The 16218-nt window shown below is 35.6% G+C and overlaps 2 protein-coding genes across 2 annotated transcripts in view; one reads left to right on the plus strand and one right to left on the minus strand.

Moving 5' to 3' along the window:
- Positions 1-16218, plus strand: part of LOC108628321 (adhesion G protein-coupled receptor L4-like) — a 74128-nt gene that overhangs the window by 44610 nt on the left and 13300 nt on the right. The gene's annotated exons all lie outside the window — the stretch shown is intronic.
- On the minus strand, positions 8336-11042 carry LOC108628351 (uncharacterized). Its single transcript, XM_018030191.2, has 3 exons — positions 10321-11042; positions 10164-10252; positions 8336-8983 (listed from the first exon to the last, which is right to left on the minus strand). The coding sequence occupies exons 1-3, from the start codon at positions 10550-10552 to the stop codon at positions 8603-8605; spliced, it is 702 nt and encodes a 233-aa protein (XP_017885680.1). The 5' UTR covers positions 10553-11042; the 3' UTR covers positions 8336-8602.

The following is a 16218-nucleotide window of genomic DNA, read 5'->3' on the forward strand; positions in this document are numbered from 1 at the left end:
TGCTTTATCGAAAATCGATAATATAAAAAAAAAGAGATTCATGAAACGACCTAATAACGCGGGCAGAAATTCTTAGAGGAAGGGAGGAAATTATCAGGCGAGGACGCGGGCTGGATAACGAAGAGCTCATCTTGGGGGGTTGAAAACGAAGTTGTAACTCGCGTGAACCATTGGAATTGTTCCATTTCGCGTCGTTGTCACGCTCTTCTATACGTTACGGCTGAACTTTTGCCCGACGTGAATGCAAACTCTCCCTTTTCACGAGACAACGCGACGCCGCCGCCCGACGGGGTTTTATTCGTAACCGTTCGCGTGCGAGGCTGTGAAACGCCGGGACGCGATAACGACGGCGAATCAGAAATAAACGAGACGCACAAAAGGCTCGTCGATAATTCCTCGTTTCGAATCCGAATGTTTCGTTTCGGATCGAAAATTCGTTAATGCTGATTGCGAACTGATGATTGCGTATTCATTCTCGGTGATAGACAGAGATTACCGGTACGATTTATGATTTATTTAGGGGTTTCGATCTCGAACAATTTTTATAAACTATTGACACTGGAACTGATGCATTTGTACCTAACCGTGTTTTGCATATATTGTGAAGCGTGGTATATAATATCTCGTTCCATTATCTGATATCTGACTCCCAGTGCTACAATTTTTATTCCATTAACATTAAACCTACTGACAATTTTAGCACACTAATATACTATTTTTTACATTTGAACGCAATTTTGTATTGGCATTGGTACTTTAATTTAGTAGTAGCTTAAATAATAAGTACGATTTTCGTTTTCTTTTTATTTTCTATATGTGAATTTAAAAAGGGCTATTTGGACCGTACGTAGTAGGTTTAGCGTTAATAGATTCGTTTTTACACGTACTTATATTTTTCAACTTCAACTCAGTAAGGTATCAGTGTTCCAATTTCCGTTCACATATTTTCTACTCACTGGTTTAGTGTTTTATCATTTTAAGATAACGTATAAAAGAGAATAATAACAAATTAAAATAACACACACACATAAATGTTCCAATTTCTCTTCACATCGCAGTTTCTACTCAGTGGTTTGGTTTTCTATCATTTTGACATAACATATGATATAATAAATGTCTATATTTCTGTTCACGTAGCAATTTCCAATCCCTGGCTTACTTTTCTATCATGTTATACGTTATCTTAAAATGATACGTTATTATATATGTTGTGTATGTCGTTACATGTTGTTTTAAAATGATAAAATAAACCATTGACTAGAAATTACGACGTGAACAGAATTTGGGACATTTACTAAATCTATTCTTTTATCTTGTGCACTTCCAGCATGCATCCATCTCAATTCATTTCATACATTTTTGGTTTTCCCGTCGACTAAAAAGTCTCTTGCTTGCTTATCGGTTAATGTGGCGATTATTATTCCAAGTAGCTCATTAATCTTAGTCTACCAGGATTTTCTTGTTCTTCCATCGGGGGCTTCGACAGCAGCGGCAATTGGCGATTCCTCACTTTTTATAACTCCTCCGAATAGTCTTTTAACGCCCAGACATGGTAATTATATCCTGTTAATAATTTTATTCATAGGAATCGCTCTGCTCTGTTTTGTATATTAATTTTTATGTAAATTGTCACACCCGATTATTCCCAACGTTCCCTTTTTCCTAAATTTCACTTACGTTTCATGTATCTTCCTATGAATCTCCACTCCGTAACTCTCTTTGCTCATAGAACCACAGTCTGCTACCAATTGTCGTATATCGTGGTATAAAATTTCTCTGTTGGATACCTGATATCTCAATGCTGCACGTTTTGGAGTTATATTTTTATCTCTTTGTGATATAGTCATTAACGGACTCGCCTTTATGCATGCTTATATTCTTCAACTCGAACTCAATATCTACCATATTCTTCCATCTTCTGCATTTGTAGCATGCACCCATGAGCGTAAAATTAAAATCGTGTTTCGCGAATAAAGAGAGACTTGCAAGTGTTGCATTCTGTTCACTTATTGCTTATTACTTTAAAGTTTAAGGAATAGTATAAATCATTACAAATAATAACATGAAGACAAGTCTTCAACCGTAGACTTTTCTATAGTTTTTATTCGAATCTGAAAAATAAAAATGCGCAGAATTAAGGGAAAATGGGGTAAAAAATAGGTTCCTGATTTCAGTGATGGGGTAATAAAATATTACCTTATCTGACTGCATGTTATTTGAAATACTCAATTGTTAGTTTATTTGAACGTACAAATAACTTTTCTCTACTTTATTCATTGCTTGGAATTTATAATAATAATAAATATAATAATTCTACGTATGAAACTCTTGGTTGCCAGGTAAGGTAAATCCAAAATTAAGGAAAACGAATTTATTATAAAAATAGCAAATATTAATAACTAGTGTTTAAAGCAAGGCTGGACATTTTTCATAACACTTATTTTTTGTTATCAAATCAATATATGTATGCCTTCATTTATGCGGATAAAAAATATGTGAAAAAGTGACCCAACTCCAGGTTCTGGATTCGCTTCATTTTACATAACAGGTTGATTTACTTCATTGTTTTAATCGATTCAACGAAATTACAATAAAGCTACATTTAATTGTAATTTATTTCAAAGTCCGACACGAAAGTCGAATTTTCAGAAAACTAAGAAAAGAAAGTTCACTTGGCAATTAAGGAGCTCATATCATATTGACATCAACAATTATTTGTTACATTATTTGACTCAAGTATTTAAAATAAGAAATTATTTTGAAATAATTTATTTCAGTAAAGTACAAAATAAAATTTTTTTCCAACTATTAATCCTAAAACAGAGATAATGAAGTATTTGAAATAATTCATTATTTCAAATTATTATTTATCTTATTTGAAATAAAATATGCCCAATCCTGGTTCAAATGTGATGCGCTCAGGCTAGAGTTTGAAGATAAAAAAACGTTTGTAGGTGTGACTCAATAGATGAAATCTCAGGATGAAATTTCGGCATACAGTAGTGTCCGGATATATGGCAACCACACCCATCGGTATTAGGTTTGGTCATATATCCGGAGAATTGGATTTCTTAGGGTCAGTCGTCATTCGAGGGCGCGGCATAGGTAAAAGTGAACTATGAGGGCGAAATAATGATAGTGAGTCCTAATAATAGTGATATCTGGAAAATTGTGACTATATATTTAGATACTACTGCATTTGAATTACATAAAACGTAGGAAACCGGGTATCTGTATTTAACTTGAATACTAAACAACGTTGGTACACGACACAAGAAAAGTAAGGACTGACTTGGATTATTGGCAATTTTGGTGAAGCGGAATGGAACCGAAGAACTCGTTAGCACAAGGAGTTTCGCAATATTGGCTGAGAATGATACAGATCGATTCTGATCGGCCGAGCAATTCGCCAACCGCTCAACGTCCATTCGTGTGCATTCATATACACATGTCATCCACGTGTTTGAACCTTTAAGTTCGAGATGATTCTATTCGCCAGATATATCAAAGATTAAATTGATTGGATTGGACATGAGTAAATCGATTTTTGAATAATACAAAAAAATTCATCTTAACCCTTCATCTTAACAGATATTATATCAATGATTGATTTGCTGGTAAAACTTGTACAAATTGTTTAGAGGCTGCGAATATTTTTGCAAAATAAAACTAGTCAACTGAAGAAATGAAATGAAAGTTGAGTTTGATTAAATGCTGTGTAAGATCAAGTTTTCTATAAATGCATCAAAACAACAGCCTTCAGTCTTCTTCCTGACCGCTCTTTTTAACTCTTTGTATTGAAATAAATTTGTATAAAGATGTAGATAAAACATTTTATAAGTGAAATCTCTAAAGCAATTTAAATATGAAATACAAGATTCGAAGAAAGTTTTTTCTTACTCTAATTGGAATCCATTTAAATGTTCAGAGCGTGCGAAGATATATACGATAGAGGAAAAGTTCGTTTAAACTGGTCTCCGAAGTGTTGGAATAAACTAATTGAGTCGGCGCGAATTAAAAGTCCCCCGTGTTATCGCGACGAGGAGGAGTTTTAAATGCGAGTTTCAAACAGTTTTTCCGGGCTGACTTCATTAATTCATCAGCGTGATCGAGACCTGCTCATCGATCTAGGATAGGATCTTTTAATTGATATTTATTGGACTACAGGAAGTAAGTTTCATTATTACTAGTTGAAATATGACTTAGATATCTAGTGTAGAATACAGTAGAATTAGATTCCAGTATAGAATATCTTACTAAAGAACACCTTGTAACAAGAAATGACGATTTTAGATTAGATTCGATGGATCATAAACAGTTTTGAAATATTATAAGTTCCAATATAAATTAAAAATTCACTGCACTATCATATTAATAAATAAGATATTTTATGAAAAATGTGATTTTAGATTAGGTTTGATGAAGATATAAGAAGTCAGTGTGTCATTTTTATCAGTTGAAATATGAATTTGATATTCAGTTATTTATTTACAAAATTTATTTTTTTGAATTATTTATTTACAAAAGTCACATTAACATAAGGCTTACTAGTGAGCATTCTTTAATACATCATACTTTATATTACTCGCATACATACTTTAAACTAATTAAATGATTATATGAACTTAAATATAATAAACTTTTATTTATTTACTTATCCATTCTTGGCCTATTGGACTTAAAAATTTTAGTCTTCCTTACTTACAAGCAAACTTAAAAACTATTAGCTTTATTTATATGTTTACTTTGGTGTCTATTCTCAGAGTTTTACCGCCCCATTTCATCCTGCATCCATTTCAGTTGCTCCTCACCTCAGCCTTTGCCGTTCTCACAAATAACCTACCATACTCATACATTTCTGGCTTAATAGGCCCTCTTAAAATCCATTCACGCTTTATTGGCCCCTCTATTTCTTATTGCTTCCATACCCATTCTTAAATCGTCATTTACAATCTTCTTAAATTCCTGGTAACTCGAAGTGTGTTATGAACTCAAATATACCTATATTTTATAATAAAAGTCTACAATTTTTAGAAACCCTAACAAAGAGACAGACGCAATGCTGTCCGATTATTAAGACAATTTTTAATATTATTTGGGATGTTGAAAGTTAACCGTTGTGTTTGAAGAGATGGGCAATCAACTAATTGTAAAATGTATCCAACAGATAAACTTGATCCGCGAAAGTTATATAATGTTGGAGGTGTTTTTGTAATTTGATAAAGGTACGTAATATTTGAGATATATTCCCTTATTTTGAAGAATTTAACAAGGGGAAATTCAGAGCATTTGTTATTCCAACATTTTTTGTGAATAATCTTGTCTTCTTTGATTAAATCATTGTGAGAAATCAGATTGTTTTGAAGTAATGCTTTAACAGCTTTTTTGTTACCTACAATTTTTACATTTGTGGGGATCCATACAAACACAATATCATTGTTGTTTCTGGTATGATATTGTTTGTGTTTGGTACGGTATTGTGTGTGGTATGGCACTGTTATTTCTGGTCTTATATCTTATTAGAAGACATCTTATAAAAAAAGATGGTTATAGATCAGGTTCGGCGGAGTACAGTTCTTAATTATTATAAATTCCAATATAAATTAAAAATTCAATGCGCTATCATATTAGAATACCTTATAAAAAGAAAAGATCAGAGAATATTGTGTGCTGAGCACTGAGTACATATTGATGCGATACGTCTCTGTCATCTACTCGATTTATCTTTGATACACAATGGGGATCGAACAGGGTAATAAAGAATAATTTGATGCTCTTCCATCGGCGAGAATTCGCAAGGGGGTCGCGTTTGCTCGAAAACCTGTCCACTTGGACGTTACGCTCGAACCTTTTCCAGTTTGGATGGTTATCGAACTGTGGACTGTGGACTCGCAATATCCGGCGAAGAAGGAGTCGACAGGAGAAAATATAAGGGGAAAAACCTGGGAATGCCACTTTCGCTCGTGCTCGAGATCGATTTTATTGAAATTGCGATCCGGCCTAGCAATCTTGCATTTTCACGAGACAGAGGCTTCCTTCGTGCACAGAAATTATACCGTACGGTAAAATAAACCGCTTTGATACTTTAGTGCTGAATTTGTACTAATTTGTACCATCAAAAGAAATTTTGTAACCCTCACCGTTGTCATGGAAATCGGAGCGATGCGAGTTTAACGTTAAGTGTTACGCTCCGATTTCCTTAACAACAGTACTAGGTACAAAATTTAGATAAATAGCTTATCAGATGCTTATGTGCAAATCTTATCAAGTCTTCTGCACTAAAGAATAATGTTTTTACCGTCTTGATACAATCAACAATAGTGCGGGAAGGATTGCATTAAGTGCTTAATGTACCAGCTCGATTCTGTTAAGTGCAGCAAATCTTACTAAAGTTCAGAGGAATGCAATTTACCATCTGTTATGTTTTATCAACAATCATAATCCAAAAAGGAAAACAATATTTCCCAAGAAATACAACCATCTATTCAACCGCAAGCCTACAATGCCTAACTCTATGGGCATCTGTATTGAAATACTCTGAAGGAATTTAATGTTTTACTCTGAGCTACCTTCGAAATTACAAAGTCTGAAATACGTCCATGGGCGTCCAACATTTCAGCTCAATTAAAATGAGTCATCGGATCTAAGAAGGAAGTGAATCCTGATATTTTTAGGCAAATGTTTGAAATCACAGCTGCTTATGCCATAATGCAGGAGTAGCCATGCCTTACCTCATGGCGAGCCTCATTGAAGATTTTTGAACTGACAAAGAACCATATTTTTTTCAAATGACTTACAACTTAAAAAATTTAAGACTTTTTGAAAGAACAAAAAACAAATCCAACGTATTATACAGGGTGTTCCGTAAAAAGTGTAAGAGGCGGAAATGGCAGAGTGGGAAGGTCATTCTGAACAACAATTTCCTTTAGCAAAATGTAAAATGGGGCTTGGTTTTTTAATTATAAGCAAAAAACACTGGCTAATGAGAGCGCGCGATCCATTCGCGCTCAATGACAGATCTCTTGGCTCGAATCGTGGCGTCCAGGCATAGCCAGGGGATGCCGCTCAGTACAAAGCGTTTTAAGAAAATAATGAATAATAAAGTACATAAACAATGCAAGGAAATTGTTCGTTCTTTATTATGAATAAAAATTAATACACTTAATCGTTATTCAAGTGGAATGGATGGAGAAAAGAGGAATTTAATAAGACAAATGAAAAATTAAAAAGTCACAGCGAACATTGAATTTAAAAAAACTGCAGAACAGTACAGATTGGACTAATCTATTCATCCACAAGTTCACTTGCTCCGAGCAAGACGGATCACGATCAATAGGTCATCCTGCTGATTCTTGCCGCTTACAGGTAGAACACATGGTCGGCCACAGCTGATCTTCGATTACGTTCAATACACGACTTCAAAAGGAGTCTATTAACTTTCGTATACAAACTTAACTTCACTACACCACTGTCACTTTTCATTCAAAAATTTTCAATCACTTACACTGTTGTTTCTGCACTCTAACATTAAACATCTCCGAAAGGAACCGATTGTTTTTCATTCAGAAAATGAACTTCACTGCACATTCACTGTCTGCCTGGCCCATAGACTAAGCAATGCGCGAAGAGCACGATGTATTGGCAGCAGCGGATAACCATCTCCGCGTTCCCATCACATTAAGCGAACACTCGGATCACCTCATAATAGGCTGTTGGATTCTTCGGGCATTGTTGAGTTGAGATGCACGACTCGATACCTATTGATCCGTCTCTTACAATTTTCCTTCGGGAAAATTTTCCCCACTCAATGGCCAAATTCGTTAGTGAAAATGTGTTTAGCATCCTTGGAAGAAACCCGACTTTCGATTCCTTGTCATATTTGCAACATTCCCCACGTGTTAAACACTCAATACCACCGCGACATGCAGCTGCCAAACATCGACACCTGGATTGTCCTTAACCGTAGCCGACGTAGCCGTAGACACATTATAGTAGGTAAAAGTCGTACCATAAACTGTACGGAAGAACTTTCGGCAGCTTATTCTTTTCGATTTTCCTTAAAAATATGTGTCCTATAATAAAAAGTACGCTTCGTACGTTCTTTGCTTTGCAATTAATTTCAAAGATAGTACCAGAAGAGTGCAAAGTTCTACTGAAGACCTTATTTAAACATGTGACGGTAAGTATATTTTAATGTTCGTTTGTCTATTGTAAACGTGTTAATAAGATTTATAATGCATTTTTTACGCTTTGAGCTCCGTTTGTAGGGAATAACATGTTTTTGGAATCTGTTCGGGTGTGTATGTGGTTGGACATGTACATACAAAACAGTCTCTTATCTCATTTGTTTATTTCAATAATTAACGAATGTCATATCTGGAATACAAAGTTTACAACACACTGAGACGTCCGCTATTTTTAGATTCTATAGTCGTTAGGTCTACTTGAGGTGACGGAAGAGGTAAGATGTAAGATAAGACTGGCAATATTGCAAACAAATTATAGTCTGATAAGTTCAACTAGTTGTTGAGCTTGTATGGTAAAACGTGATGACATGAGTTCGAATCGGCAGTTACATAAGACTAGATGGCGATTGCATTTGCTATGGCATTGATAATTGTTCCGGGTTTATTTCGGCTTGAAAGAGAAGATTATGTATTTGATGCTGCAGTATCATACGAGTTCTCGGATCATGCTTGCGTAGTTTTTCTGCAATATATTCACCAAATATGGAACTATCATCTTTTGTTCTGTTCGACTGTATTGTACGTTTCAAAATATGAAAAGCATCATTGATCCGAGGATGCTTAAAGCACTTTCTTCTTGGCACCGACTTTTTGGGTGATACAAGTGCTTTTGAGGGTGGGGTGCTTGGGTGGCTGACTGTATTATTATTTTCGTTGACCTGCTCATCGTCATCATGGTCATCTGTGCTTTCTTCTGCCTCCTTTGGGTCTTCGGCCGTCACTTCGGCGTCATAATTCTAAAATAAAAACATTATTTTGTCTTAGGTACCTTCAACCGTTGGAGAGTGGACAGAAGTATCAAACAAAAATAGGTCTGGAATTTTCCGCACTGTTTGGGTGCGCTGGAAGCATATTCTGTTGCAAACACCAATTATTAGTAGAAGTACATATATCAGTTACAAGTCAACTTTCAGTATTGTGTTAATGGCTAATCGTTAATAACGACTACAATTATGTCTACGTTAATACTGGTGTTGAGGAAAAACTAGGAAATGGCGTATAAAGAGTACACAATTGCAACTATCACTTATACCACTAATAACAAGAACATATACAGGGTGTCTCAGTTTTTCTGGCCAAACTTTTCCAGCGTGTTCTACACGCAAAAGTAAGAAAAAAATCTTATATGGACATACACTCTTAAATGTTTTGCCAACCTGTGTTCGTAATATTGCCAAACGTATTCGTAATAACGGACGTCATTTTGAAATGTTAACTCGTTAACACGTTCCGTGCCGCGGAACTTGATCTTCAGACCACGTGTACCATCGGTAGTACCATTTGTTTTTGTTGCGGACTCAGCATTTGCTTTGTCGGAACATCTTATGAAACCCTATTCGGGATTACACCGGAATGTGTATGGAATGTGTATGTACGTGATTCGGAACCACGAATTTTCATTATCGATTAAGTAGAACTCGGCAAGTGGTAGAAAACGCTTTCGGCATTATTGCATCCGTATTTCGACTTTTACGAAAGCCAATATTACTAGAACCACAAATAGCGAGGCTCATCACAATGACTATAATTTGCTAAAATAAACAAATACACAATTTCTTGAGAAAAAGTCGTCGTCTATCAAGGAATGTTTATACACCTGGAGGGACATTTGACCACGAAGTGAATGGACAAGTCATTTCTGATTTTTGGAGACAGGACCGCGAAAAGATGAATTCTTTAATTCTCTTGAGAAACCTTCCACGCCGAGCAACGGTTTCTACACACGATATCAGAGAGGAATTCGCAGAATATTTCTATTCAAACAGGTCTGTTTACTGGCAAAATGATTATGCCTAAATATATGTACGTTTTTCAAATGTATTTATCGGTATATTCTCTATTTCACTAAGCCATTATTATAAAACCAAACCATTCGGTTTCTTTTTGTAAGGATTTATTAGACTAAACAGAACTTACCGGCACTGTTGGTCGAATCTTTTTTGGGTGGTCCAGAAACATTAAGCTTTCCCAAGCAAACCATTTCGAAATGTAAACATTAGCCCGACCTGAAATCACGTATGAAATTAAGATTGCATTATCACAATGATATGGGCTCAAACTTACTTTTACTTACCTTTACGTGTACTGTTTATCATACGGGTTTTTTCTCTTCGCCGGGACCCTCGCAAACTTTCAATTTTTTTCTTTAACACTGCAATGTCTTTATCAAAAATTGCACTTAGTTCACGCCAAGCATTTTCCTTTTTAACGACATTATAATAATTTTTATCGCTTTTCTGCCACAAAATGGGCCGTTTTTCGTACTCTTTGATGAATTTCAAAGTTTGCTTATTCTCCCAGGTCATTGTAAAAGATTAAAACTCCAACTTAGAGCCGCGTATTCATCTAAGTACGAACGCGAAGGCAAGTCGAGGCCGAACGTATACCTCGTTTAAAATATTTCTTCGAGAATGTAGTCTGTCGAGGCGAAAAACGAAGCAGTGATCCACAGTGAACGCAGTGAATATGCCGTCCACACGTAACCAAATGTTTCTTTGAAGTACCGACTCCGATCGGCTCGAGTTCCGAATACTTCGGTCTGTGCGGCGATCAGCCGAATGCAGTTTGCTGCGCCTCGGTCATACGTCCACATACGTATGCTCGTTCGGTCTCGCCTTGCTTCGTTTTTCTTCGCGAACGGAGTTTGCCGACGCGACGAACGAGACAGCGATTCACAGTGAACGCAATGAATGTGCCGTCCACACGTAACCAAATATTTCTTCGAAGTACCGACTCCGATCGGATCTGCTTCCGAATGCCTCGGCCCTCGGCTTGTGCGGCGCACAATCGAATGCAGCTTGCCGCACGTCGGTCACACGTCCACATACATATATACGTATGCTCGTTCGGTCTCGCCTTGCTTCGTTTTTCTTCGCGAACGGAGTTTGCCGACGCGACGAACGAGACAGCGATTCACAGTGAACGCAATGAATGTGCCGTCCACACGTAACCAAATATTTCTTCGAAGTACCGACTCCGATCGGATCTGCTTCCGAATGCCTCGGCCCTCGGCTTGTGCGGCGCACAATCGAATGCAGCTTGCCGCACGTCGGTCACACGTCCACATACATATATACGTATGCTCGTTCGGCCTCGCCTTGCCTCGTTCGCGTTCGTGCTCAGATGAATACGCGGCTGTATTCAAAAACCAAATCCCATTTTACATTTTGCCAAAGGGAATTGTTGTTCAGAATGATGCTCTCCCACTTTACCATTTCCAGCTCTAACATAATCTCTCCTTACATAATTATTGTGATTGCTAATAACTCATATAGTTGATACAACGTTAAAAATTCAATAATAATAATGATATTATTACCTATTATATATCTACGGCTGATCACGAATTGTCGCGAGGACTTATTAATAATATCTCACGCGACACTATCTCATCTGGACTGTTTATTTCACCCATCTTTCCTGTGTACGGTTTTGAAACGAGGGTAAGCTTAAAACAGTGCTTCATTATTTTCATGGAAATAATAAATTGCTTTAGTGTGACTCGGTTGAAAGAAGACGAGGTTTTTAATCGTTTTACCCGTCGGACGGGATGAATACGGAGAAAAATGTACGTTTCAATGTCGCTGAATGTTGAAGCGTACGCGGGCACATATTTCTCTGTCAGCGTGCCTTTCTCGCTATAACGAGCTGCCAGTGTAAATTATACTTTATTCCAAGTATAATAAATCCGCCTAAAGACACGAGCCACAAGTGGTTTCGTGTTATTATTAAGCGCCGGCCTAGTTCGAATCTTTAATTATCCTTAATCCTTAACTGGTAAGAAATCCGACGGACTTCGTTTGAATTCGTCTCGGCATTTTTAATTCGCGATGCACGTGTACATGTCATGTGAAAGTTTATTAAAAACCAAGTGAAACACTGAAACGAAAATAAATACGCGTATTATTTTTACAGTCGCCGGCATATTTGTTTTCGCATCGAATCCCCGTGTCAAAGAATAAAGGCTACGCGAAATTAATCGTTGCAGAGATAAAATAAATATAAATGCTCGAATATCTTTAAAAGGTATTAATCGTTCTCGAAATACATTTAGTAAATCTTTAAAAGCTGACTAACAAGTAGTTGCCTGTTAAAACTTCTTTTAAAAAATGCACATAAAACTTTTATTATATTAAATACCATATAACAAATTCAGAAACTCTAGAGTGACTGAACATTAACAAGTCGTTTATCGTCGTACCAAAACATGTGTGAATTCATTGTACAATCGAGATCATGAAAGGTTTGTAATAAAATTAATTACTGAATAATTTAGGATATTCCTTCTTGACTGAAAAGAGTCTTTTTACTGAGTGTATGAGCCAGATAAACGAGATCGTTTCCGCAGTGGTGTGTGTATGGGATGTCAAGGAAATATAAATTATCAGCTTTCTTATACTAGAAAAAGCTACCTTGTATCCGTAGTTTATCATTGTATCAAAACATGTATGAATTCATTATACAATAGAAGTAATTAAAAGATTTATAATAAAATCAATACGTATTGAATAATTTTGGATATTTCCTCGTTGATTGAAAAAGTTCTTTTTACTGACAATGAGTGTGTAAGCCAGATAAAGGAGATCGTTTTCGCGGTATGTGTATATGCGATGTCAAGGAAATATAAATTATCCGAAGGCTTTCCGACTGGTTCCAGGCCATGAAGCACGGTCCGCGAGCTTTTGAAATTCAAGCGAGCGCGGTCAACTCGGCTCTCCCCTTTTTACAGTTATCGTTCCACGTTCGCAGCACGTTGTTCTTTTATGCTACACGAGGCGGGTCGTTCCGCGTCTCTCGCCTCGTGCGCACTTACCTTCACCTGTCCTTCCCGGAGCTTATCGCTATTCCATTCGTAAACCTTTAATTGCGCTCTTTGTCCGGTTATCGACACGGTCACACGCAAACCCTTTCCCATCGATACACAGGAACCTACGCGTACCTCTTTCCGTTTCCCTTGGGAAAGGCTTTCACCTTAAATCAGCCTTTTCACCGCCCCGTTCCAACTTGAAGAGTTTCCTACACCTTTCCTGCTTACAATCAGGCTCGGTAGAAATACGTCAGCCGTGTCAAAGTCTTCTACCAGAAGATTTGTAATTCCTTGAGACATAAAGCTAATGTAATTGTATGGTACTTTATATGTATAGTAAATGTCCTTCGGTTCACGTCACAATTTTTACTCACTGGATTAAGGTTACATATAAAATGATAGAAAAAATCCAGTGAGTAGAAATCGTGACGTGAACAGAAATTGAGATATTTACTATAGTCGTGCAAGAAAATTTTGTTTGGGAAAATTTTTTTGAGATACTTAGCAGTGTTTCACATGTAAAAAAAATTTAAACAAATATGATAATAATTATTTGGTTCTCAAATAAGTTCGTTAGATTTAAGTAGATTAATTCGAGCGATGTCAAGGCCACTGTCGATAGAAATCCATCCGAATCGATGCGAGAGATTGCTACGGCACTTAATATGTCCCACAGGAGTGTAGGAAATTAATCAATCCTCTGTGTTGAAGAAATCGTGTTTCATTCTGCCCTAAGAAGCTGATCGAATTTATTTGCCAACCCAATACAATATATAATATAAAATATTAATTGTATAATGTACATATAAATTCTTAGATAGATTGTGGTAATAATATTAATATCTGGTTTTTCTCATATTTATAGATACATATTATATTTATATAATACACACTAAATAGAATGCACACTTAAGACAAACATATTAATACATTAGAAATAAGCTTGAATAAAATAAGAATATGCAACTATACGCATCATGGGGTAGAATCACGAACATCGCATCAATCCATAAATATATGTATTGATAACATTGGATATATCTCCAACAGTAACTTAATAGTTGTGTACTTAATACATATTACTTTGCAATTACAATGTCTTAATAGCTTTATTGACAATTATAGCTTATTATACATTCAGAGAGCCAAGACTTTTACATAAATCCTTTATAGTTAAAAATTGAATAGAACTCAGTTGGGAGGTGAAATTGGGTTCTACTAAGAATAGAGTGCGAATTATTATGCAAAATCAAATTTTCGTGATATCAGTTTAAGTAATTAAATTTCTTTTATTCTTCAAAAACAACGATGTGTACTTACACAAATGATGTATATTCTTATACATCAAATACATTCTTCATGTTTTCTATAAATCTATAAAATCTACAGTATGATTGTTATGAAAGACATATCTACAGTTTAAAAGCAGGTGCAGTTGCAATGATTGCACATTTTTGGGTCAGTATGAATGTGTAAGGGAGCTATGACCAATTCTCAGCAGTGTAAGAATCACTAGATCTTTCCTATTGAATACGAATGCTGGACTTTCATCCCATAAGCATTTGTGTATCTTACTAGCGGATTTGATTCATTTATGTATAAGAAAGCTGAATGTAGAAAGAATATAAATACTATATACATATAATGTACAAAAATATAGGAAATGTCAAAATCAGAGTGCATATTGCGGTACTGTTATTTAAAACGCATTCTTTAAACTGGTATTATAAATATTATTTTTTGCATAAAAATCTGCAGTTTACTTCTGAATCTCTGAAGTCGTTGCATCATTATAAGCTGGATGCCAAAATTATTAAAGATCAACGTTGGAGGTATCTTCTTGAATTGGTAAGCTTGCGGATAAAATAGTAGGATTTTAATTCAAATATATGCGTTATTTCGACGATTTCTTGTGACGAAAGGTGTTGGGTATCCTCAATTTTGAAATCCAGAAGGAAAAACTAACTAGTGTGAATTATAATTAAAAAGCTGCACTGACCGTCTTACTGGATGTATTCCAAGTCTTGTTGAATAGCGTGGAATTCACTGGATCAGTTTGAATGTACATATGATTGGCAATTAAAGAAGGAAACATTCTGTAAGTGTACTTAATTTGCACCTTAACAAATTGTTAGATTTATTGGTTTCTATGTGTAGTTTAACGAGGTCAGTGACACTTTCTTGTTGGATTTTTTGTATTCTGCTGAGTTAGGGAAATTAGTTTAGTGTTCTTACTGTCTTCAAAGTACTTCCAAAGTTTTTAGAGTCCGTTATAGTATATTGTATTGCTGTTTTTCAAGTAGTTAAGACATATGTGTTTCAAGAATTCTTTTTTAAGAGGTTCTTTAATTCGAAAACTAATAGGTTTTAAAACGGAGTGGTTTTCATTGATTTCAGAGACATTTCTGGGGAAAATAGATTTGTATACTACATCCTCAGATTACGTAGTTGTTGTAATTACAGAATGGTAAAGGAATGAAAGATTAGCTTTATTCAGAAATACTGACTTCGGGCTTGACCTAAAGGCTTCAGTAACTAAACTCCTGAAATTTTATACTTTTAAAAGAGTTTGGAAGAGAAAAATTCGATGGACGAATTTCAAAGCCGATTGCGTTAGTTTACATTCGAGTTTTTGTCGTTTCACAGATTAAAAAGCGGATCGTTTGTTTTAGTCGATTGGTCAATGGTATAAAAATCAAATCGTAGAACTCTTATAACCGGATAAAAAATCATGATTTATAAAAATTGGAAACGTAATAGTATAAAAAAAAATGTTTTTAATGTAGCAGCTTGAGTAATCGACTTTTCAGCTTCTGTTGGCTTTAATGACGAACATTTTTTTGGACGATGAATCGTTCGACAAAGTCAATTCTCGGAAATTATTCTCTATAAAAACGGCAATCTAGAACAATTAGCATTCCTACCGCGTGCCCATTTATAATGGATTGCGAATCCATATATTTCATAATTGAAATACTTGTTAGGCAAGGTTGGTTAGCGTTCAAATGTGCCCGAGAAATGCCTGTACAATTTCATCCCTTTCGATTCTCAAACCAGGATTGGGCATATTTTATTTCAAATAAGATAATGAATAATAATATGGAATAAAGAATTAATTCAAATACTTTGTTATCTCTGTTTTACAATTAATATTTGGAAAATGAC

Source organism: Ceratina calcarata, unplaced genomic scaffold (assembly GCF_001652005.2).
Source record: "Ceratina calcarata isolate Rehan_Ccalc_2016 unplaced genomic scaffold, ASM165200v1 scaffold517.2, whole genome shotgun sequence".
Lineage (NCBI taxonomy): Eukaryota > Metazoa > Arthropoda > Insecta > Hymenoptera > Apidae > Ceratina > Ceratina calcarata.